Source organism: Paralichthys olivaceus, chromosome 2, assembly GCF_024713975.1.
Source record: "Paralichthys olivaceus isolate ysfri-2021 chromosome 2, ASM2471397v2, whole genome shotgun sequence".
NCBI classification, from domain to species: Eukaryota; Metazoa; Chordata; class Actinopteri; order Pleuronectiformes; family Paralichthyidae; genus Paralichthys; species Paralichthys olivaceus.
In genome coordinates this window covers 22,524,587-22,547,834 of record NC_091094.1, presented here as the reverse complement: position 1 = coordinate 22,547,834, position 23,248 = coordinate 22,524,587, and the positions used below count along the sequence as shown (strand labels likewise).

Here is a 23,248-nt window from a genome sequence, read left to right as displayed (position 1 = left end):
AGAACAACCACTGAGACCAGAGAGAAACCAGAGGCCCAGTTAGATGAACAAGGCTCAGCAATGTCGTTGTCCAGCATATATTGAACCTGAGCCTCCAACTGTTTCCTCTTCTCATCTGAAGCGCGATCAAATATTTAACCTGCTCGGCAACTGGGATCAAACCCCGGACTTTCTGGTCAGTGGAAGCCCTCCTGAGACAGAGCTACGATGTGTGGTTAATGAGACAATGGTCTGCACTGTCCTCCACAAATTGGACAGCCAACACCCTTATCATGTGTCAAATCAAAGACAAGGAGGTTCAGACTATAGAGTTGATCTGTCACTGAATTGAAAAACAAGGGTATGGTTGAGGATTAACAATCTCTTGAACTGTCATTAAAAAAGTAATATTTGTATATTAGGCCATTACAATGACAGTATCTTTTATATATTGAATAAAACAGAATTGCAAATTATTTAAAGCCTATAATTCACAATATCTTATTTTAACACATATATACATATAGATTGTTTTTCTGAGTTGTTGGTGTTCAATGAAAACTCCACCACTAGATGGCAATGCAGTCCAGTATATTACAACTGCCCCAGCCTGTCAGATTCTCAAATCACTGCTTCCTGCTTAAACTCTTAAGTTTAAACTTCCTATGTAGACCTTTTTCCTAATACACATGTTTTATTCCATGCTACAAGAGGCTGCTTACATATAGGGTAATACCCTATCATCTAAATCTGCATACAGTGGTCTAACTAAAACTCAAATGAGCATGCTTGGAATTTTAATCTAATAAGCAAAAAGTCTATGACAGTTTTAATAAACTACTATATGTTTACATTTAAAAGGTCCAGTGTGTAGGATTTAGGTTAAAGGGATCTATTGGCAGAAAAAAATGAATATTAAATAATCCTAGTGTTTTCACTAGTGTGTTTCATCTTAATTGTGCAAGTTCTTGTTTTCTTTACCCCAAGAATGGGGCCCTTTATATTCACACCAGGAGAGGGTCCTCTCTGTGGAGGCAGCCATGTTTTTTACAGTAGTCCAGACTGGACACACTAAACATCTTTTGAGTTTTTATAACAACTGAAGGCGACCACAGGATCTCTTTCAGGTTTGGAAGGGGAGAGTGAGCTGATGAGTATTTAGTGGCAATATGCATCTTCGCCACTAGATGTCCCTAAAGTCTACTCACTGAGTGAGTGTTTAGGTCACAAGTGACAAGTTTAAATGAGTTTAAAAGCATCAAATAAAAATGTCATCAAGTGGTTTAAATGAACTTTAATGTACCAAGTCAAAGACAAAAATACAATAATACAAACATTAAAAACAATGAGATGCTACAATTTACTTTAAACCTTAAAAGTATAAATAACAAAAAAAACACAAGACATTTAAGAGACACAGAAGGCAATGATGAGGAGAAGAGTGAAAAGTGTTATATAGTCACTACTCATTCTTTCTCTCCTTACCTAATCAACATCAGCTGACAAAGATCAAATAAAGTCAATGTTATATTTCTCTTCAAAATTATTGTCTCTTTCCATTTTGTTAAAAACATCCATTTCAGTTCCTGCTATTTGGACGTAATAACCAACAAAACATCTTGCTGATTAGGCAGAGGTGCAAGGTTATTAGGGCACTGTTGTGAGAACAGCGAGTCCTCATCCTCATGGGCGTTTAGGGCTCCTGATGGTTTGGCGTTCAAAGTGGCCTGGCTGGGCTCTGGTATAAAAACATGTAGGAGTCACACAGAAGCCTACGCGTCAGCTCAGGAGCCTCGGAGGGGTTGGCCCGAGCCAGCTCCTCCTCTGGCTGGGACAGGAAGTCGCCCAGCTCCGGACAAGCCCGGATCTCTGGAATGTTGAAGCCACTTTGATCGTCACCTGTAAAAAAAGAGTGGCCTCTACGTTAGACGTCATCTTAAGAAGAGATAAAGAGCAGTCGCATGCGTCAGAGACAGTCCTTATCTAATACTGTCAAGGTAGCATTATCAGAAAATAAAGCAGTCACGTGTAACCACTTCACAGAAAAACCAAAACAAGTCAGCGTTTGCACGAACATCAGGTTAAAATAAAATAAGGCCAAGAAATTACCCATTAAAACAAGTAAATGAAACCAGCTGAGATCCATCTTACCGCATCTGTCTGCCATGCTGTCAAAGAAGAGCCAGGAGCGAGGGTCAGGGCCATATTTGACAAAGGACACATAGTGGCTGGTTTGAATACAGAGCACAGCAAACAGCTGCATCATGTGTCTGGGCACAGGAGTGTCAGGGGCGACATTTTCCGGAACCTGTAGAGGTTTGGGGGAGTGACCCTGGCGTGTGTGATGACTGTGCACCTGTTAAACACAAAAGAAAAGTTTGACATAAGAAGATTCTCTGTTCACGTGTTTATAACAACACAGAAATCTCCAGAGCGTGTTTACGGAACATTAACACCGGGGTCAGTCCTCATCAAGAATTTAGGTTCTTAGTTGGCCCTTGTTGAATGTTTACTTTTTACTGTGTAATATTATAGTTTACCTGAGTGTTGCAGGTAGTGCAGTACTGTTTGATTCGTCCTGGCTGTAGTTTGCAATCTGGTAGACAATGAATACACTCATACTCGGCCAAATGTCCACAGATGAAGCATTCTCTTGGAGCTGTTGGGAAAAGTAGGTGATACACAAGCATATTAAAAAAACTGAGTTAAAGATGGTTCTCCATTCTCATACTAATATATGAATCGGTGCAAATTGTACCAGTTCCTCACAATTGTATAGAAGATCGGTGATATCCAGCTCAGTGGAGGGAATGATGTGAGAAAACATCTTATACTTGTTTCCAAACCGTGGCATCTGAACAATGAGACAGTTTGGTGCCTAAGGGACAAACAGCAGTATTATGGTGACATGACTGTATAGAGGAAAACATGATAAACCCATGGGGTCATCTTTGTCAAGCAAGAGCAGCACTTACCTCTTCAAACTTGATGTCACCTGATAGGCAGGATGTGTCCAGCAGCTGTTGGACAGTGGGCATCTGTCCCATCTGCTCTTTTTCTAGAAAGATCTGCAAGGTGTAGGCACCCTGACATGTTTCACCCCTCGATCTAAGAAGAAACCGCTTTTCAGTGACGCAGTCTAACGCAGCCAAATAGAACATATTTCACTGAATGGCCCAGAGCGATTTCATACCTGAGCTTGAGCAGTGGCTCTGTGCTGAACACCTTCTGGAAGAGGACTGTGATGAACTCCTCTGGGTCTGCAGTGAAGTGTGAAGCAACACAATTCAAATGGTATAAAAGTGCAAAGGCGTCACATGTGTTGCAATGACTCTGCAAAAACCTATTTAAATACATTTGAAATCACTGTATGTTAGATAATGGTGCATACCCTTTTCCTCTGTTTGAAATGTGTCGCAGCCGAGCTGTTTGCGGAAATCCATGACGCTCTCCATTGGCACAAATCCTTGTCTGCAATAAACACATCAAACACAAGAGCTGACACTGGAACAGCAAAACAACACAGAGTAAACACAAAGCCACTCCCTCTAATGTAAGCAAGGCTCAACCTTGTGCACCTTCAGTCTCAGATAGCGAATACAGAATACCCATAATACTAAGACAGAGCGTACTTGTTTACCATTTGAGATTATGTACAATGTCATCATGTTCTTGTTTTGCAAACCAACTGACATTAAGAGAAAAGAAAAGAAAAAAACAACTGTCTTGAAGAAAGTGTTGATACCTGCGTAAACGGTTGACTATTTTCCTCAGAGTGCAGGTTATGGGTTGCTTTGTGTCAGCAGGCTTCCTGCAGATATGATCCAGGGTCACAGACGTGCTGAACAAACTGAGGAGAGAAACACAGTCCTTTTAAAACTAAATGCAGACCACAATTCACTTTACTCATTTTGGTTGTGTATGATCTCTAAATAAAATGACTACAGATAAATGTGAACCAAGTTTGCAACAATGTGATACTTGAGAATGAAACGCCCATGGTGTGATGAACTGGTTTTACCTGAAGAGTGCGGCATCAAGATAACATGAGTTGATATGACCCTGAATCCCCTTCATTCTTCCCTCTAATAAAGACAAGACCTCCGACTCAGGGATAGGTGGTGCATCCTCCTCAGGGTCCTCGAATGGAGGAACTTAAAAAAAAAAAAAAATGTGAAAAGCGTTAAATTACGTTTAACACATATCATTTCAGTGGTAGCTTTAGATTTGGGAAACATAGCATTCTGCAGAAGTTTCTGACCAGGTTTAAACACAGCCAAACTGGACACTGAAAGTTAATTGGACTGTCAGACATGTTCAAAATGAAACATGTTCCAATGATAAAAAAAAAAAAACAGTGCTTCAAACCAGGCAGGGCATTACATGCCATTGACTTACTTTGTTTTCATTAAATCCTGACAAGGGTGTGAACATTTAGTCAGTTCTCCAGATCAGAAAGCATGATTTGCGACTGTATATTTCAAGTGTGCACAGCCCAGGTGTTCAACAGTTCCTTAGCACTGATCCTGTGAGGTTTTCTTGTTATTGAGGTTTTGTATTTTTGTAAATTATAAAAAAGGAATGACAAACATCTGCAAAACTTCATGTATGACATTGACTGTATGCAGTGTACTACACAGCATTCCACAGGGAAGTTCTGAAGCACCTCTTTCAAGGAGGTCATGTTTTCATTGCTGTTTGTTCTGTCTTTTCTGAAGATTGCACAAACACCATGGGACTATTTTTATTTGAAATTGGGGGAATGATGTGGTATGGGTCAGGGAAGAACCCATTGACTTGTGGAGCAGATACCATTGAGATCCAGAATTTTTGTTTTCACTTTCTTTAACATGGCGAGTTAGGGTGTAAAAGCCTTGAAAGATGTATGCACTCTCCAGGTGGCCTCCTAGTTAAATTTAACTTTTTACAGAAACATTTCACACATGGTTCATTTGTAAATTGTTTGCGTGAGTGTATGTCCCACCAAACTAAGAAAATGTCTAACCGGGAGGTATTTCATTGGGTTTTGGGGTCCAACTTCCTGTGGAGGAGTAGACAAATCTGCTATCAGGGCTGCACTTTGTGACAGGAACAAACAAAGCTCTGCTCCCTTTGCAGGTGAAATATCTCTGGCTTCCATATTTCCCATCAGAGCAGCCATTCACCTCATAGTCCTGAAACAAGAAAAATAATCAGATATAAACAGGGGTGTCTTAGATGCATGACGCCAACTAAACTTGACAACAGAAACTTTTGGTGCCTCACCAGTTCGATCCCAGCCCATTCATCAGTCTTTCCTGCAGGGACTCCCAACCACCGGATGACCCCGTACACTGTGATCCCATAGTTGGACACCACCTCCACCATGGATCCCACCTCCAGAGGTGCAGGAGATGTGCTCTGAATGACATTGTGCTCCGTACGGGTCTCTATCACTTGGCGTGCACGGGAAGATTCGCTTGGCATGGAGTTGATGCGTGTCACTGCTTTTGTGTTTAGACCTGCACAGAGGTATGGAGGTTGGAGTGAGGATGACGGTAAGAAAGTCATATGACATTTTTTGGCGTTGTCACATGCTTCTTCATCAGATTGTGCTAACAGGTCTACATATGAGATATGCACGCCAGACCATGTGATGAATGTAGTGTTCTGCATTCTGACGCAACAAAACCAGTTTTTCCAGTTGTGTACTAGGACTGTTTCTTCTCTGTCCTCTCTGTAGCCCCAGGCATTTGGTCAAAACTTTCAATGACAGGATTTCATTCGCTAATTGTGGGGGAGTGGGACAAGGATTTTGTTTCATAAAATCAAGCACGTATGAAGGTAGCTGACGAGCTAGCACTTTGATATTACTCATACTTACATTGTCCTTCTCTCCAGCGCAGTCCGAGGGGGGCCGAGTAAGACGGGACCACCTGAATGATGTCTGCAGCACTGAACAAGGGCAGGGGAGTGGGTTTCTTGGATAACAGGTTATGATCACCGTCCTACAGGGAAGAACAAAATTAACAGTTAATAAAAAGCAAACTCAATCATGCGACACTTAAGCACTCAGAGTACAGAGCACAGGTAAATTCTCTGAAGCAAGTGAACAATTTGCATAATATGACATTGAGAGCTGAAAATCTCTATGGCAATCTTTTGACTGATAACCGCCAGATGACTGGAGATTACAGAGCCATCCTTGTTGCAGTGCATCTTCTTGAGTCATACTAGTGTGCAAGTGCAATTATTACCTTAGGACAGATCATATAATTCAGCTGCTTTATTCAAGACACCCAAACCTTGAGGTAATCAACCTTACTTTACGATCAACATGACTCACCACAAATTCCACCTCAAAGCCAAGCATGTAGAGGTCATCTTTGTTCTCCTTCCTACCAATCTGCATCAGGTTCTTCACCAGGCCGGGCAGGTGTCCCTTCTTGTGCTTCACCACCACCAGGTCGTCCTGAGTCAGCTCACAGATGGCTGAGAACAGCTGGGGGTTGCACAGCAATTCCAGGCGCTTACTGGAAGAGGAGACGAAGAGCAGAAGCTGGGCCTGGTGTCGGGTCAGAGGGTAAATGTCCTCCCTCCGCACCATGCCGCCACTCTTGGGGCTCCCGACGTTGCTGCCACTGTGGTACAAGAGTCCCATCAGCTCCCCACGCTGTGTCTCGGTCTCCACACGGCCGATACATCCCCGGCAGAAGCCTTTCCTCGACTTCCCTCGTGTCACAATGAAATACTTCTCCTTCACAACAATTTTGGGCTCCATGTTAACACCCTTTATTTCCACTGATAAACAGTTCTGAAGAAGGTCACCTGTAGAAATACATTGCACTGTTACACTGTAGCCTCACTCCCTCACTCTCAGACTATTTGACGACAATGTTAGGAGAAAACATGAGTCCTTGTACACTGTAGCCTCACTCCTTCAATCTCTGACAATGTTAGAAGAAAATAAACTACCAGCTCGTCATAGACAATATAAAGACAATGATATACTAGTGTAAGACCACTTATTTTAGGGCTGTGGATAAAGCATCATGTTTATGTCTCACTCCACCAACAACATGGGACACCTGATACATGAGTGGCTCATCACATGTATTATGTCACTCCGACAAGGTTTTAAAACTACTCATATTATGTGCACGTAAGGTGCACCACATTATATAGTTCCTTCTATACATTTAGCAGCAGAACACAGCATGTACTATATATATTTACAGTTGGTTAATTCAACATAAAATTGAAGGGAAACAAGGTTTCCACAAAATGCATCCACACAAAAATGTACTTCATATTACACAATATGCATTCAAAACTATTTGTGTAAGTAAACTAATTGTCCCAGCAATAGATTTTGCTTATAGGATCTTTATGTAAACAAGCTGAGGGGATACTTCAACACAACTCTCGGGAATAAGGATGATAACATTAAACTTTTAACTCAGCACATGAGATGCTACAAAAGCTTTGTTTTACTCACCGCTTTATTCTGTGAAGAGTGATTTCTACCGCACATGAATGAAAGCACCACGAAACACACACACAAAGGTGCCTGCAGGACCGACTGAGCTCTTCCTCCTCACTGAAGAGGGGGGTCGATGTGCGTGGATTTAACTAGTGATCGACGACGCCCACATTCAGCTCCGCCCTCACTACTGCTTCCCTGTTGTTATCTGTGCAACATTAATGTGATCACAAAGCGTCGAGATCAACTTTTAATCTTGTATTTAGCTTGAAATTTAAATAGTTTTCTTTTAAATTGAAAAAAAAGTGTGTGTGTGTGTGTGTGTGGGGGGGGGGGGGGGGGGGGATGTCATGGTAGAATCTCCTTATGATGAATACATTTGGTTAAATCCTCCTAATTATTATTATTGATCAGGGGTTGAGAGCTGTTTGTTTAATAACTGTGCTATTCAGCACCTTGAATCTGCCTCTAGGTTTGGAAGGTGCTTTCTAAATAAAATTGCCTTGATATCAGCAAACTCACTCAAAAGTGGAGTGATGTGTTTCATGCCTAGATCACATCTATTTTGGGCCCTTCTTCAATAAACATCACCAAAGCTGATATATGTTTAGGTTCCTTGTTTACAATAACTGTTGATGAAATAAGTTGTGAAAGTATTTTTATAAAGTGTCAGCGACCTGATCATTGTCTTCCCATCTGCACTGTGAGACGTCCACGGGACACTTTGTACAATGCAGTTTGAGCCCTCCTCCCATCACTGCACATCTTCAGCTGTGCTCCTCTCCACCGACTCTCTTTTTTATTTTACTTTCTCATTTTTTTCCTGCCTTTTGTCAAAATTTTATTTGTAAAATTGTACTTCCTATGTTTTACCCATCCTTGAGATGCTGTCCTTTGCCATGATTGTAAATCACCTTTGCTCTTCTTCTGTTGTTTTTAGTGTCTGCACATGTTTTTTCTCAGTAATGAAAAAAAGATTCTTCTATTTAGTCTCATCCTGATCCGAGTCTAGTCCTTTTAGTATTTTCTGTATAAGCTACTACTGTGTCACATTATTAAAAATCTATGGACTCAAAACTTAGTTGAACTTGAAACTGGTATTTATTGTTTAGTTTAAATAATTCATATAATTTGACTATTTAAAGTACTTAGTTACATTTCATCACTGAGTAAATATGGAGTGTTTCAGAGGGCAGAGACCAGACAGGGACATTGATGATGACATTGACATAATGGTTCTCTGGAAAGTATATGAGCTGCTTATGGATAAGGCAGTAATGTAAATGGTAGTATTTATATAATGCTTTTCTAGTCTTGATGACCACTCAAAGCGCTTTACACTACAGTTTGCCATTCACACACATACAGTGCTTCTATAGCTAGCACTTTTTTGTTGTTCTATTGGGCAGTTCGGGGTTCAGTATCTTGCCCAAGCAACTTCCGACCTTCTTGTTGGAGGACGACCACTCTACCCCCTCAGCCACAGCCACCATCCAGTTTTTCTTATGTTGAATAAAAACATCATGTACCATGTTGACATCACATGTAAAGCATAGTAAGTGCACATTATGTACATAGTGTGTACATGTCATACATCATTTGATTATATTATGGAGGAGATGGAGTGCATGGCCGTGCTGAACATGGCCTGGACAGTGGTAGAGCTGTTTAGGGAGGAATCCCACCCTGTACTGCCTCAGGCTGTTTATCACAGTTTTACACAGCAGTAATTCAAACTCTGTTTTACGAAAGAAAGACAAAGCGTGAGAGTCAGGAGGGTGACAACATGTTATATGTGAAGAAGCCTCCCAATGCCTTCATGCTTTTCAGAAAAGGAACAGAGGCCATACATTGTGGCCAAGCTAAACAACCCTGACTCTGCAGCTATCAACACAATTATTGGTTGGTGTCTTTGCTCCCTAAAAGAAACACACAAAAAACAATTACACAAACTTTATAAAATATACAAAAATAATTATAATAACTGAAATGGCACTCATATTACCTCATCCAAGGACCAATCAAGTTGCACCAAATTACACACACTCATATATATCAGTCCCCTAAAATACCACATTTTTATTAACAAGATTGATGTATTATTCCCTCCGAAATCTTGTTGAATGTTGAAAAATGCCCTGTCTCACAATGTTAAAGTGAAAAAATCCTGACATTTATTCTGCACCAACATTTAATGGGAACTTTCCTGACCCATAGTACATGATTCCACCAAGTTTCATGTTAATCCATCCAGTAGTTTTTGTGTAATCTTGCTAAAAAAAAACAAGCAAATAAACACACAACCAAACAAAGAACAGGAGTAGAAAACATAAGGACCTTGGTGCAGGTAACAATTTAATTTGGTTCATTATTCATTATTTGGGAGACCTACAGAGTGCTCAGATCCCACGCCCTCCTCTGCTATCCTGGAGATTGAAAAACATGCTTTACCACATTGTTGTCTTCCAAAACCTTTTTTACCCACATCTGCCTGCCTGCCAATCTGCTTGCCTGTCACAGGGGACATAAATGTCATTTCATCTGGAGCTAAATAGTTAACATATTAGCGAAGTTGACAAACTGATGAACATTCCCTTGTTTAGAAATGGCTGAACTACAGCAGACAACATTTCTCAAAGACATTTTAAAGGGGTAAGAACGCTCTTCTTTGTCTTAAGGGTCAGGAGGGTGAGGGTCATACTGTAGTTGCCTGACAGAAAAAAAACCTCTGAGGAGTAAGCAAGCATTTCTCAAACACCACAAGTTCACTCACTCAAGGAAAGAACACTTGAGGAATGGAGGGACACTGGCTCCATGACTGTAACCGATGCCTGGAGTGCAATGTTTTGAGTGACATGTTTGTGTTCCTGCAGAATCAACTCGTGATATGTTTGAGCCTTTGACACAGCCTGTCTGACAGTATCTTCAGTGTGCATCTGTTTTATGTAACCACCCTCATTTTCTCCAGCATAGTCACAGTGTTCATGTTTGCTCAACCTGCATCATCACTCATGTGTGGTGCTACTACTGATAACAACATCAGTCTGGAGCTCACTTATTTCCCTTTCATTTCAATTAATTACTTTGAAGACAACACATATGAATACATTATTGCGTATTTTTAAAAGGAAGTTCTTGTTAGAGGAATGACCTCTGCAGGGTGGGATCACTGCACACAAACCATAAACATACACCGTTCATTGGCACAACAGCTTATCCCAGTACTACCAGATATGTTAATGAGGTTTAAATTATAAATCATCTGATAATTGGGGTATTGATATGGCCTGAATGATGTCTTTGTTCCTCAGGATCCCCTGGACAACACAGTTTGTCTTCGCTCCCAGAGCTGCACGACTCTTTTGATGAAAGACCTGAACACCCTCTGCTGGAAACTCCACTGATGAGGGAGGATTTGAAAAACAGGAAATTACTTATATAAAAATGTTACAAGCATAAGAGGCAAATGTCAACTTCTACTGTGTCTCGCACTTACAGTCAACACGAGGTCTGTGTGGCACGTGGAGTCTTTTCAGGGAGACGCTGACATTCTTCTCTTTGTTTTTGGACAGTGCATTGATCAACACCTAAAACACAGAGAGACTGGATGTTTTTGGATTACAAATCTAATTAGAATTCAAACCTTTATGATGTGATCAAACCTGTGTGGTCGCACTGAAACACTCTTGTCCACCTGAGCTGCTCAGCACCATATAGATCCCACATTTATGCCTGGCTGGCACCACTATTGTGGGCATGAGGAACGACAGGGGCCTCTTTCCTGGCTGGACACCATTTCTCTGTAAGCAGATAGAAATATGTACGTTAAAAAAGATTTAATTAGGTGAGGTTTCTTGGTTTCTAGTGGTTAAATGCACCTGGATGGTTTGCTCTTTTGTTTTATTTGGCCAGGAGTAGTCGAGGATGAGGCTGTTGAGAATTACACCTGACCGAGTCATGAGTCTGCTCCCGAACAGCCGGCTTAAGGAACTATGAAGTCACAATGATAAGAGATGAGATAAAATAATAATAGTGTGCATGTCACGCATATTCTCCTGGTGTGATCATGTATGTCAGAGTGTAGGTATTAACACATTCACCTTGCCACTGACACCATGAAGTCATCTGGTCCCATGACTACGACTCGTCCAGCCTGCAGCTCAGGCTGGAGGGAGTTGACGGTGAAGTCGTGCAGAGTCCTGTGGGAGTCACTGATATTGTGGAGAAGCAACTCAGCATGAGTTAGTGAAGCAGAAGCAGCGAGAAGATGAACACAAATTCACTGACATGTCTGATGTAGTGATTAGCTGATTTGTTTTCAGTTACAACACAAAACTATGGCACAGAATATGAAAAGTTAGCAATAGGCAAGAGACATTTAAGTCTAATAAAACACGATTTATGATTGTTTGAGCTGAATTAGAACTGATTGATTGAATAGTTGATGAACAACAAATAAATTATTATCACCAATCATTTACTTTGGAAAAAGTCACATATTCCTTGTTTTACCTCCTACAATGTAAAAATTTAATACTTACTTATATGACAGCACTGAATATTTGGAATTGTCCCTACTTTCTGATTTTTTATAAACCATTACTGTAAGATCAATCAGAGGTATAAATCATCTTTAGCTGCAGTTGTTTTGATGAAATGTGTAGTTTACCTCAGCATGTCAGAGAGCAGCTCAGTTAATGAAGAGTTATGTTTAGTGTCACCCAAACCAATGGTCATAGCTAAAGCTCCAATCAGGACCTATGTTTAGAGAAGAGAATTCCATATTAGAACCAGAATCAGAATCAGTTTATATTTTACATTATACAAAACATTGAGATATTGCAGATTTGCAATCCAGTACCTCATCAACCCAGTGGTTTGTTTGATTGTTTGTATTGTTTTTCTCGTTGAGATGGAAGCCCTCCAACACATTGAGAGCTAATATCAATGCTGCTCCAGCCGACGGGGGAGGAGGAACTTGGATGATAAACTCTGAGACAAAAGTAACACAATATTGATCAACGGATCAAGAATAGTTAGACAGTACAGTGTACGCTGAACTAAATTCATTCTATACCCTCATATAGGCCTTTAACTGGTTCTTCAACTTCCACAGTGTAGTTACAAACATCCTCTATGCTCAAGACGCCTCCATTTGATTGCACCTTGGTATGAAACCACAGAGAAGACTGTTAACTGACTTCTGAATGATTGTCTCTCCTAAAACTCTAGCAACATTTCACAACAGTTTTTATTTGGAATTCTAGAAGTGAATTACCTCATCCACTATCTCTTGTGAGAAGTTCCCATTATAACAGTTTGACAGATCAGCCTCTAGGGCTCCTGCCAGATTGGACATCCTCAGAAAAGAACCAGGACGCAGAGCTTGACCCCGAGGGAAGAACACGTCACTGAAGCGCTGTGGTAGCTTCTCACCTTTTACCTTCAATATGGCCTCAGCTGTAAGATGGAGACAAATCTACAGTTGCATCCAGGTATCATCATCATCAGATGAAACTGTGACTAAGTGAGAAATCTAAACAGCGATTGTTTGACTCACCGAGATCCGAAGACACATTGAAACCTTCTCTGGCAACAGCGGCTGCTCTGGCAACCACATCCTCCCACAATAGACTGCAAGGATTTTGTGGTAAGACATGTGTGACTTTGAAAACTAAATATGAGAAGAAAATGACTGTATCCACATATACTTACCTTCCGTACAGGGAGTGAGCATGATGTAACCCTCTGAGCATACCTGGCACTCCTACTTGTAGACCTGCCTGATTATAGATTAGATTATATCTTAACAAGCTAAAGAATGAAATCAACAACATGCAGCACTGGCCCCCTCCCCACCTTTACATCACCTCAAGCTCTGACACATTTTGCAGCATCTCCTCTGGAAGTGTTTCAGCTGCAGTTCCCTGAAAATCTATCACCCTGGTTTCATTCTTATTGATGTCACGCACCAGCATCAATCCACCTCTACAGGAAGAGAATGAGTTCATGGGATGAGACACAGTTGCGGCTATTTTTTTACAGCAACCACCAGTCAGTCACTTACCCACCAACACCTGACACGTGTGGATGCACCACACCCAAGCACAGGGCGGCAGTGATGGCTGCATCCACACTCGATCCGTGATCCTGAAGGACTTTTTGGCCAAGTGCGCTGCAGAGCTCGTGATCTGACACTAGCACACCTTTAACTCGCACCTGAGGGGCAACAATGATGATGATAAATAATACAGCAGCGATTTGACTTGCATGTCTAATACCACATGACATACCAAACTTTCCCCCAGATAAATATGCAGGATCAAGATTATGGTCAATCCAAAGGCAAAGATGATAGATCCAGCGTACAGAGGCGTGAGGCTGTCCTGACTGGAACCGTCTCTGTCTGTCTCTTTGAGATTGGACAGGTCTAGGCTGAACAGCTCTTGACTACCAGACACAAACTCTTTCAGAGGGATCTCTTTTGTGAGATGGCGGAGATCTGTGGTGGCAGCAGTAAGGAAACGTAAATATATAGCAGAGTGGAAATGTGGTGATTTCAGCCCAGGACAAAGAGATGCTGCTGGATTTTTCCATTAACATGCAGTCAGGAGATTAACATGTGAATTGGCATCATGGGAGAGAAACCCAGCAGCATCTTGTTTTGCTGAAAACTGTAAACCATCACTTTGTACACTGTACCTGTATCCTCTCACCATGGTTTTTATTCAAGTCACAGGTGAAGTCTCTTGGCGATGAGCCATCAGCCAACTGACACGATCCAGCAAAACTACTGTAACTACTTGTTATCTGCTTGTTGAGTTTAGTTTCAGGAGAAACATCCATCTTCACTTTGAATAAAAACCCTCCAATAATACAAAAATATACACAGACAGCACTCTTCTCCCCCAGCCTGACATGTAATCAAGCACAGCAGGTACAATTACCTCCCAACCAATGAGATCTCAACATTTGCACCAGTCAAACTGTGAGCAGTTCACTGTCAATCAGACGTCATGGTTTCACTAATAAAGCACAAGCTGCAAAGTCTCATTTTTTATTGCTCCATTTTCAAACTTCATGTTGGTAAATGCAGGTTAATACACAAATCACATTAATTTGGCAAAATGTTTCGTGTAATGAAATCATCAAATGCACAAGAAAACAAAGTGTGTCTCATTTCATGAGGTAAACGTGTTCCTTTCAAATTCATACACAGTACAGGTTATAATGTAGCTGCCTATTATTACCTGGTAACAGTTGTCATGCTTCAGGATTAGAGGTATAGCTTATCTGTAAAATAAAAAGATGAGTCAATTCTAAAAAGCTTCAGCTCTGAGCTGTGTGTGTGTGTTATATCATTTTTTAATGTGAATGATTTACACTTTAGGATTATTTCCCGGTTTACAACCACAGCTTCAGTGGCTAGGGTTGCGATGCCCTGGCTGTTGGAGGTTGAAGGAGTGGTGTTGGACTCCTTGGCGAACACGGTTCTGGCGCTGGATGGCGTTCCGGGACATGTGGTGTCGCTCTGTCCAGGCTTTAGCCTTCTGGATGCAGGTAAACTGCGTCACCTCTGCTAGGACTTTTGGCTGAGAAAAAGAGCCAGAGACGACTCCACTGCTGCTGCTGCTCTGAACTGTGGGCTCTGTATCTGATGCACTGGAGAGAAACATGGACAGCAAGGGTTTATCAACATTGAGAGTTAACAGTGGAAACGAGTCTCTACATATGAACAGGTCCACATATAACATGCTTTATTAACCTTGTATCAGTCTCCATCTTTGTAACTGTGTCTCCATGAGGAGCAGAGTTTAATGGTTGGCTGTCTGTCAGCTCTGCATCCTGGTTCTCTACTGAACTTGTCTCTGTGGGGATACAAGTTGATATGTGTCATAACAATATACATTTAATCTCCATAACATAAAGATGCACAGGGCTCTAAATAAATATCAGGTAGATTACTTTAAAATCTGAAAGCAAATGAGGCAAAACAGGCATTTTGGAAAAATAAGCTTTTTAAGATGACATTCAAATTCTTTATGTGTCTGTTTCAGTTTTTTGGGGTTTGAGAATCAATCAATCAAATTTGATTGATACAGCCCATATTCACACCTCACAATTTGCTTCAAAGAACTAAACAAAATGAGACATCCTCTGCAGTTCACCCTCAACCAGAGGAGGGAAAAACAACCCAAAGAAAAACCTTTTAGCAGAGAAGAAATCTGTAGAGACCTCAGAGAGAGTCACCTCTACAAGAACAGACAGGAGTGCAATAGAAGTCACGTGTAACAGAGCACATCAACAAGCTCTGATGTGATTTCAACTGTCCTTCTCTGCTTTTGCCAGAGATAATCACTAACACCTTCCTGTTTACATCTGTAACACTGTATATTTGTAAGGTTGATAAACATAGTCATAATACAGATATTCTTAATATAACATTTTCTTGGAGAACTAAAGATGCTCCATGACTGACCGTGATGATTGACAACAAGCCATCCTTCTTCCACCACTTCTCCAGACTTGACTTCTTCAGGGGTCTCCTCCTCTCCCCCAAAAAACAGACGGGTGATGGTTCTGAACATTTCTCTTTGTCTTCACCCAAAGTGTTTCCTGTGTTTGCTCCTATCTTTGTTCAAGCAGGAAGCTCAGGTGCTGTGAGGCTCTTTAACTGTTTGATACAAGAAGAAACACCAGCTCATGAGTCATGAGTTCATTCAGCATCACTGCTTCCCTCAGTGACGCTAACGCTAATCCATCTTTGACTGTTTGGGAGTGGGTGATGCCACGAGACCACCTTTCCTTCATAACCATTTTTCAAAAATTCAAGCAATGTTTGGTCAGCTGACTGGGGCGTCCAATGAGATTTCTTCTGATTCAGTGGTTTGAATAATGATGCCTACTCCCCCAGATTTTCATTGTTAGGGTCCATCTGTTTCTGGATATATATGGGGGAGGGGCTCTCTTTATCCAGCGTCTTGTCAGGATAAAGCTCAGTCTGCACCTTTAATGGGCTCAGATGGATCTATGCAGGGCCGCCTGTCTAAATCACTGACACTGGCGATGGACCTTTAATGCTGTTGTGTTGTTTTTGTCTTCAATGTCATGCACTTCAGCACACATAACAGAAATCACGGGAGAAACACCCTGAGGCAAACCCTGACAGCCAGCAGTACGCAACACATAGCATGATGTTGTGTCTAATAATACGATCTAATAATAAGAGTGATGCTGCTCACCTCTCGTGCTATCGTTCACCGCACTGTTAAATGGATCACAGTGAATTGTCTGCAGCTCTGCAGTGAGCACTTACCTCAGTGTGACGCTAGCGTGTCTCAGTTTGACCCGCAGATCATTGTGACAGTCACTGTGTGTGTGTTCTCTGCAGCTCTTCAGTGTGTGTGTGTGTGTGTGTGTGTGTTCTCTGCAGATCTTCAGTGTGTGTGTATCAGCAGCTGAACGAAGCTGTTGTTTTGTTTCTGTTTCAAATATTCAACCGATCCCTGCCAGCCGAGGCCCCGCCTACGTCCCCGCCCAGTCAAGAGGAATTCACCAATCAGAAGTCGCAGAGTCAGCCCCGTGGTTTGATTCTGATTCTGGCCGAAGATCAACCTGCGCAGTCAAGATGAATCCCTGTGTAGTTCGCTGGTTCTTCGCACGTCTGCCCAACTGCGCTGAAACACACGAACTGTACCGTGTTATCAATCTATAGCCTCTGATAGTTTCATCTGTACATCTCTGTGAAATGTAAAGAATCCTGAATCAGATGAGTCTGTTTTAGTTTAGTGCCTGAAACTCACACCACACATTTCTCACTGCTGCTCGAGAAATATGAGTCATAACCTGTGCTCAATGTCTTCAATCACATCCGGTCTTTTCCATTGTAGTTTTTATTACGAATCTAATTTAATCAGATTTTACATAAAATCCAAACAAATCTCAAGGTTATGTTGTAGTTTTTATTATTTAATCTATGTCTATTGGATATTACATGTGATCCATACAAATGTCAAGGCTATGTTGTAGTTTTCATTATTTCAACTATTTATTCATTAGATTTTACATGCAATCCAAACAATGTCAATACTATGTTGTTTTTCATTTTGTGTAGTTTTTTAAATCACTGGTAGCTACAGTTCCAGGTAACAGCCTTTTCCTGTGACAATCTCCCAATTCCTATCAACGTGTTTGGTAGGGTTTACATGTCTCTACTACTAGTACTAGTAATGTGCGATGACTGCATGTGCATATTCAAAAATCAATGTATTTAATCTAACATATTATCATATAACATGTTACGTGCTGCCTGGCAATAGTTGTGTGTTCTCCATTTTTTAGGCCTCTGCAATACCCCCTGTCCTCCCCTACCCTCTTATTTTCATTACAAATAAATTGGGTGATTTTATCAACATGAGAAATGTTAATATTGATCCAGCCCAAACTGGATCAAACCATATCAAATTCATACAACAACGGGGTGGTTGTGGCTCTGGAGGCAGAGTGGATCATCTGTAAAGCCAGCAGCTACTTTTTCATATGCTTCTCAGCTATATACATAAAGCTGACAAAGCTTTAACACAATGCGTCACACCCTTGTCACTCCTGGCTCAAAGTGTAGCCAGACAAGCACATACCTATAGGTTTCTGGTGATAGGCAAAGTGCTGGTGAAGAAAGAGTGAACCATCCAAGATGGAAATTGCAGCAGTCTTAACCTTTCACCCTTCAGTGGGACAATATTAAGGAAACTGCACATACTTACTACCTGCAGGAGGAAACAAACACAACAGGAGAGAACACGTGGCAGGAGCCAAAGGGAGGGTCAGGGTGGGCCTTAACACACTATCAGTCTGAGGCATTTATATAGAATAAAACAATATTTTATTAGAAAAAACAAAGTGTGTAACCTTAAATACACGGTCACACATCAGTTTATAGCATTGTGTTTGGCCTTGTTTGGTTTTCAAAAAGTGAACAGTGCAATTACAAGCCCAGTATAAATAGAGTCCTCTCATGTTATAATGAATTCACCATTGGCTGGTGAATTGTGAATCTGTGCGTATATATAAAAATGTACAGTTTATGGTAATAAGGCCATACAAATATATGAAAACATTGATTAATGACGTGGGGACAGAAAAGCCAGTGGATACTTGTACTTGTCTCCATCATGTAACACAACTTTGGGTCCTGCTCTCACTGTGAACATCTGGAACAGCGTCACCCCGTGTTCGTTGGCACGAACTGGTCTCTTTTCATGTCTCTCTTTATTCCAGCAGATGGCACAGTCGCTCCACCGAAGCAGTTCACATTAAAGCTGTGAATGCCAAGTGCATCAGTGAGGAGTTTTAATAAATGCAGTGTGGCAGGTGACTGACTGATGACACCGTGACACCCACCAGATTAACATAGTTTCCATATCAAATCATGGGCCTGCTTCAGAGCATCAACTTTAATCAAAACAGAGTCGCGTTGCCTTTTTAAGTTCAGATAGAAGTAAGTTACAGTTACGTGCTTTTCGTCCTGATTCCCTCAGTGACAGAAACACTTGGTGACTGATGGGATCAGAGTGAGGGGACACAGATCACAGACACAGACAGAGGGTGCATGCAGCCTCTGGATGAGCCCTGTACACAGTGTGTTAGTGTAGTTGTGAATGTGGCTGCGCGTCTTCCTGCACACTTGGAGCAGTGATAGAGGAGGTGGGGAGGTGGGGAGGGCCCTCGGGGCGAGCACACCCCTACCGCCTGTGTCAGAGTATTTCAGAACAGTGGCCAGTATTTAGTCATTCTCCGTGAATGCTGCACACACACACTTGTCTGCTTTAAAAAAAAAGAAGTCCACTCTAACTTAAGGAACTCTGGAGGATATATATCTGTGTTTTACGCACGGAGCCGAGGACCTCGGGTTGATTCCTGCTCACTTTTATTGTTCCGTGAAACTTTTTGCGTCGTGACCGCAGGATACTTTTACGCACAGTTATTCAACTCTGAAAAACAGGACGATGCCTCGATCCTTCTTGGTCAAAAAGTACTTCGCCAAGCAGAAGCCAAACTACAGTGAGCTGGAATGTCAGAATGGTGAGTTAAAAACGTTGTTTTATTCCTTGGCTGAATTATGAACGCATCCTTACATAAGAGCGAAAACTATGATTAAAAAAAGTGTATCTTAGTAGTTGAGTTAAATGAAAGTACATTTTCCTAATCTACTGTAAAAGTTTCTCGTTCAACTACAAACCAAACTAATCCCCGTTCAAGTTGGGGCCCGTTAGATGCACTTTCCCCCCTTTCTGCAACCAGACAGAGCACCATTCATGTTCAAGCTCTTGTGAATACGTGGGAGGAAACGGCCCATGAAAGTTTCCCATGGCTCCAGCATTTGACTCATACATGAGGAGAAAAACAAAATTTAAAACCAAAATAAGAGCAACCAGAGTGTGTGTGGTTGGTGAAAGTTTATGAAGTGCAGTTAAAGTGGTAAATGTGATTTGTATTGTCTATAATTCAACATAGTGTTGGTGTAGGGTCCTTCACTGGCCTTGATTTCTAACCACCCTCTTCCTTTTCTTCTCAGAGACTTCACTGGAGAGGTATCCTCTTGCTGAGCTCTCATCAGGAGACATCACCTCTGCTGCCACCTGTTTCACCACAGGTCTGGTGTGGGACCTCAGCGTCCTGCCCACCCTCTACCTGCCCACCTCCCAGACAGAGCCCTCTGCAGCCCCAGGCCCCCTGGACCTCAGCTCCCCGTCCAGCCTGAGCAGCAGTGCCAGCAGCAGTGGAGAGGAGGATGAAGGACGCACATCAGATCCCCCAAGTCCAGAACCCGTCCACACGTATGCCCCTCGCCAGAGGATGAAATGCACTGGCGTCATGACTCATGTCAGTCCCCCAGAGGAGGAAGAGGAGCGAGAAGTCCCTGTCACAGCAGCCAGGCCAGCCTTCCTCTGCAAACACTGCCCCAAAGAGTACACCAGCTTGGGGGCCCTGAAGATGCACATCCGCTCGCACACCCTTCCCTGTGTGTGCACCACCTGTGGAAAGGCTTTCTCCAGGCCGTGGCTGCTGCGTGGCCACATCCGCACACACACAGGTAAGATCCGTGATTAATAACAGTACGCAACCTGCTCAGTTCCACTTGATTCACAAGTGAAGAAATCAGAGTGAGTGTAGCAGTAAAACGGAATTTACATATGACTTGATGTCATTGTGAGTCACCAGGGCACTCCCTCATTAAATGCTCTGTGAAGTTAGAGAGAGGGATATCCATGGAAATCAGTTTGACGAGCTTAACACTTGATCAGCAGACACGGTCACATAGGGAAGTCTTCTGTAGACCCTGCACTCATTGATCACTCATTGTGTTTAATGTCCCAGCAACAATGGCTCGTTGGTTAATTATCTTATCGTGGCTGCTGGGGAAGACAACAACACAGGGACACATGAGTGACAAAAGACTTTAAAGATGGCCTGAAGGCTCTGCGCTATCACAGAGCACTTAGTACCTGCAGCAACTTGTCAGCATGCTAATCTCATTTGGCTCTTATTGAGTCATGTTAATTCAGTCAGGCTGTGACCCCACCAGCCTATCATGTGCTTCTACATTATCTACAGAATGTGTGTTTGCGTGTGTGTGTGAGTGAGTTAATGAAAAGCTTTTGTGAACTCTAGAGACTTCTGGCTGTCATTAAAGCCACATCTAAAGGGATTATGACCTTTTCTTTCCAGGTGAGCGTCCGTTCTCCTGCCCCCACTGCAACCGGGCCTTCGCAGACCGCTCCAACCTGCGGGCTCATCTGCAGACCCACGCAGAGGTGAAGAAGTACCAGTGCGGCGTCTGCTCTCGCACCTTCAGCCGCATGTCGTTGCTGCAGAAGCACAGCTCCTCAGGGTGCTGCTCCCCCACGGCATGAGACGTAACGGAGAGAGAGAAAGAGGGACCCACTCAGAGTTCAGGGCTGTGGACACAGAAGTGGTCTGTACGAGCCCAGCTGGCCTGTTGATGACCTACAAGGCCACAAAGAGCGTGAAATGGCCTGCTTTAAGAGACCTGGAGGGAATCAAGCCCCACTATGGATATGACTTTACAGCCTCTTAGCTTCCTTGTTCCATGACAAAAAAAAAGCTGAGGAGCAGATTTTTCTTGTTCCACTCTAGACTGAAGTCCCGAGACTGGACCAAATCTGAACTGAGCAATGCCGACACTCACTTGATATCAGCCCCTTTGTTGCTATTGTGCCCATTCCAAAGACCAAATATGTAGTGGTCATTCCCTCATTGGGGTGAGAGGTGTTCTTTCCTGTCTCTGTCCTGGTGCCGACTCAGGATCGAGTCAGGATCATGGCCTAGACACAGCTGCTGAGAGGTAGGGGTGCGTGGGTGGAATAAATCTCTCAGCGTGCCTCAAAACACACACACACGCACACACACATAAGCAAATGCACACACAGCTGTCCCTGGTACTGTGGTGTAGATAGACGAGGTGCTAACAGGTGTTTCAGCCATGACCTTCGCCGGTTGATAGCAGGTGACTTCCACTGCCCTTGGTTTGCTTAAGAAGAAAAAAAGAGGAAGCATGTCATCGCAAAAGAATGGCATCAGTTAGTCTTTTCAGCAGTGGGGATCCTTGTTAAGCCTCTATTTTGACTACATCCAAACCTCCTCTTCAATCTGATGAGTCTCAGAGATAGGAAAAAAGCCGTTCTGTCTGTTATTATCCAAAGAAGCTTTGTTTTGCAGCTCTGCAGAAATGTGGATGGCAAAGCTGACCATGCACTCAAGGTTACCACAGTGTTAATACCAGCCAAAGCCATATTTTGTAACTTAAATGAGTTTGTGCCTTCAAATTGTATGACCGTTGGAACCAAAAATGTGCCTTTTATTTTTTACCTCAGTTCGTGTTTGTGGCTTTTGAAAAACAATGATTGCAGTATTAGTAGAAATTAGTACCAAACAGTTTGAATATGCAATAAGGCTGGGACCAAAGATTTTTTTTTTAAGTTTACACCATGAAACCATGGTTGCCTAATATGTGATCATAATCCTATGAATGGACAGTACAAAGATGAATTTTTAACTTTTCTTGACATGTTATGGCAGTGTTTTTATAGTGCAATGTGCAGATGATGTGTTATTTGTATCATGCTTGTGTGTTCACTTCTTTTTCTTGTACATTGTAACTGTTAAATTTTCATTCAATACAGTAATTTATGTTTATTAAAACTTGTCACTCCACCAGTTGCATTATGTAAATTACTCTTTGATTCACTGTGGAAATAAGTGCCCTGGATACGTTAGTAATAAAAAAAGTGTGTTTGATTATTAACCAGGACGTTTTTGTTCAACATCCTGAAGTTAGGCGTGGCCACTGAGCTGACCGTTTGGGTTGAAGCTGAATTGCAGATGTGCAGGTGAACGCACTTTGTGATGGACGGGAACAAATGAGTGCACCTGCTTCCAGTTTCCACCTGCCATCTACATCTCAATGTCACTGTGCAAACACTGCTGGAAACGTGAACGTGAGCGAGTTTGTCTTTGCATGTAAAGTTTAAAGACAAGTCGAGTGAGAGTCGGCATCTGTTTTCGATCAATCCCGAGATTCAACATGGATCCGTACGTGCTTCACTGCAGCTCTTGAAATGGTCCTAAAGTGGAATTCTAGTAAGCTATATGGGTGATTGCAGAGTGTATATGTGCTTTTCCTCCTCGGGGAGAGTGTAACATTCTCCTCTCCCTCTGCCTAGACGGTGAGTCAGAGTCTGCCCCGCCTGGCGCTTTAGGTTCCCATGGCTCCTGTGCTCTGAGTCG

At 42.3% G+C, this 23,248-nt stretch overlaps 4 protein-coding genes across 6 annotated transcripts; 1 reads left to right on the top strand and 3 right to left on the bottom strand.

Annotated features, from left to right (window-relative positions):
• Nucleotides 1-1,258: 1,258 nt before the first annotated feature.
• cyld2 (cylindromatosis (turban tumor syndrome) 2) lies at nucleotides 1,259-7,561 on the bottom strand. The gene is made up of 14 exons (XM_020086500.2): nucleotides 7,457-7,561; nucleotides 6,305-6,786; nucleotides 5,843-5,966; nucleotides 5,245-5,480; nucleotides 4,985-5,153; nucleotides 4,001-4,133; nucleotides 3,725-3,829; nucleotides 3,371-3,450; nucleotides 3,173-3,239; nucleotides 2,955-3,087; nucleotides 2,749-2,857; nucleotides 2,520-2,638; nucleotides 2,131-2,335; nucleotides 1,259-1,878 (listed from the first exon to the last, which is right to left on the bottom strand). The coding sequence occupies exons 2-14, from the start codon at nucleotides 6,737-6,739 to the stop codon at nucleotides 1,697-1,699; spliced, it is 2,097 nt and encodes a 698-aa protein (XP_019942059.2). The 5' UTR covers nucleotides 6,740-6,786; nucleotides 7,457-7,561; the 3' UTR covers nucleotides 1,259-1,696.
• A 1,071-nt stretch (nucleotides 7,562-8,632) lies between these two features.
• LOC109628987 (glutathione hydrolase 7-like) lies at nucleotides 8,633-14,410 on the bottom strand. Of its 2 annotated transcripts, XM_020086450.2 has the most exons (15): nucleotides 14,158-14,410; nucleotides 13,735-13,943; nucleotides 13,509-13,660; nucleotides 13,312-13,429; nucleotides 13,157-13,224; nucleotides 13,002-13,075; nucleotides 12,720-12,901; nucleotides 12,519-12,606; nucleotides 12,303-12,433; nucleotides 12,111-12,199; nucleotides 11,542-11,652; nucleotides 11,320-11,431; nucleotides 11,104-11,241; nucleotides 10,938-11,028; nucleotides 8,633-10,841 (listed from the first exon to the last, which is right to left on the bottom strand). In XM_020086450.2, exons 1-15 carry the CDS (start codon nucleotides 14,285-14,287, stop codon nucleotides 10,693-10,695), a joined length of 1,842 nt encoding a protein of 613 aa, XP_019942009.2. In that variant the 5' UTR covers nucleotides 14,288-14,410; the 3' UTR covers nucleotides 8,633-10,692. The 2 variants fall into 2 exon arrangements, with proteins under 2 accessions (XP_019942009.2, XP_069368004.1); XM_069511903.1 differs by lacking the exon at nucleotides 13,735-13,943 and having other exon boundaries at nucleotides 14,158-14,292.
• A 74-nt stretch (nucleotides 14,411-14,484) lies between these two features.
• On the bottom strand, nucleotides 14,485-17,218 carry LOC138405193 (tumor protein p53 inducible nuclear protein 2). Of its 2 annotated transcripts, XM_069511911.1 has the most exons (5): nucleotides 16,758-16,928; nucleotides 15,921-16,115; nucleotides 15,207-15,309; nucleotides 14,825-15,103; nucleotides 14,485-14,734 (listed from the first exon to the last, which is right to left on the bottom strand). In XM_069511911.1, the coding sequence occupies exons 2-4, from the start codon at nucleotides 16,027-16,029 to the stop codon at nucleotides 14,860-14,862; spliced, it is 456 nt and encodes a 151-aa protein (XP_069368012.1). In that variant the 5' UTR covers nucleotides 16,030-16,115; nucleotides 16,758-16,928; the 3' UTR covers nucleotides 14,485-14,734; nucleotides 14,825-14,859. The 2 variants fall into 2 exon arrangements, with proteins under 2 accessions (XP_069368012.1, XP_069368010.1); XM_069511909.1 differs by having other exon boundaries at nucleotides 14,485-15,103; nucleotides 16,758-17,218.
• A 1,981-nt stretch (nucleotides 17,219-19,199) lies between these two features.
• On the top strand, nucleotides 19,200-22,675 carry snai1a (snail family zinc finger 1a). Its single transcript, XM_020086275.2, has 3 exons — nucleotides 19,200-19,522; nucleotides 20,016-20,534; nucleotides 21,170-22,675. Exons 1-3 carry the CDS (start codon nucleotides 19,447-19,449, stop codon nucleotides 21,352-21,354), a joined length of 780 nt encoding a protein of 259 aa, XP_019941834.1. The 5' UTR covers nucleotides 19,200-19,446; the 3' UTR covers nucleotides 21,355-22,675.
• Nucleotides 22,676-23,248: the final 573 nt, after the last annotated feature.

Bases quoted from the DNA above. Each gene is read 5' to 3' on its own strand.
- cyld2 (XM_020086500.2), bottom strand. From the start codon at position 6,739: ATGGAGCCCAAAATTGTTGTGAAGGAGAAGTATTTCATTGTGACACGA. The intron at 5,481-5,842 runs GTAAGTATGAGT...ACCTCTGTGCAG, and splicing joins GCGCTGGAGAGAAGGACAAT to GTCTAAACACAAAAGCAGTG. The intron at 2,639-2,748 runs GTGAGGAACTGG...TTTTCCCAACAG, and splicing joins CACCGATCTTCTATACAATT to CTCCAAGAGAATGCTTCATC.
- LOC109628987 (XM_020086450.2), bottom strand. From the start codon at position 14,287: ATGGATGTTTCTCCTGAAACTAAACTCAACAAGCAGATAACAAGTAGT. The intron at 12,200-12,302 runs GTACTGGATTGC...CTCTAAACATAG, and splicing joins CAAACCACTGGGTTGATGAG to GTCCTGATTGGAGCTTTAGC. The intron at 11,029-11,103 runs GTTTGATCACAT...TCTGTGTTTTAG, and splicing joins GTTTCAGTGCGACCACACAG to GTGTTGATCAATGCACTGTC.
- LOC138405193 (XM_069511909.1), bottom strand. From the start codon at position 16,029: ATGTTCAGAACCATCACCCGTCTGTTTTTTGGGGGAGAGGAGGAGACC. The intron at 15,310-15,920 runs GTCAGTCATGGA...GTATCCCCACAG, and splicing joins GCTTGTTGTCAATCATCACG to AGACAAGTTCAGTAGAGAAC. The intron at 15,104-15,206 runs GTTAATAAAGCA...GTTTCTCTCCAG, and splicing joins AAGATGGAGACTGATACAAG to TGCATCAGATACAGAGCCCA.
- snai1a (XM_020086275.2), top strand. From the start codon at position 19,447: ATGCCTCGATCCTTCTTGGTCAAAAAGTACTTCGCCAAGCAGAAGCCA. The intron at 19,523-20,015 runs GTGAGTTAAAAA...TTTTCTTCTCAG, and splicing joins TGAGCTGGAATGTCAGAATG to AGACTTCACTGGAGAGGTAT. The intron at 20,535-21,169 runs GTAAGATCCGTG...TTTTCTTTCCAG, and splicing joins CCACATCCGCACACACACAG to GTGAGCGTCCGTTCTCCTGC.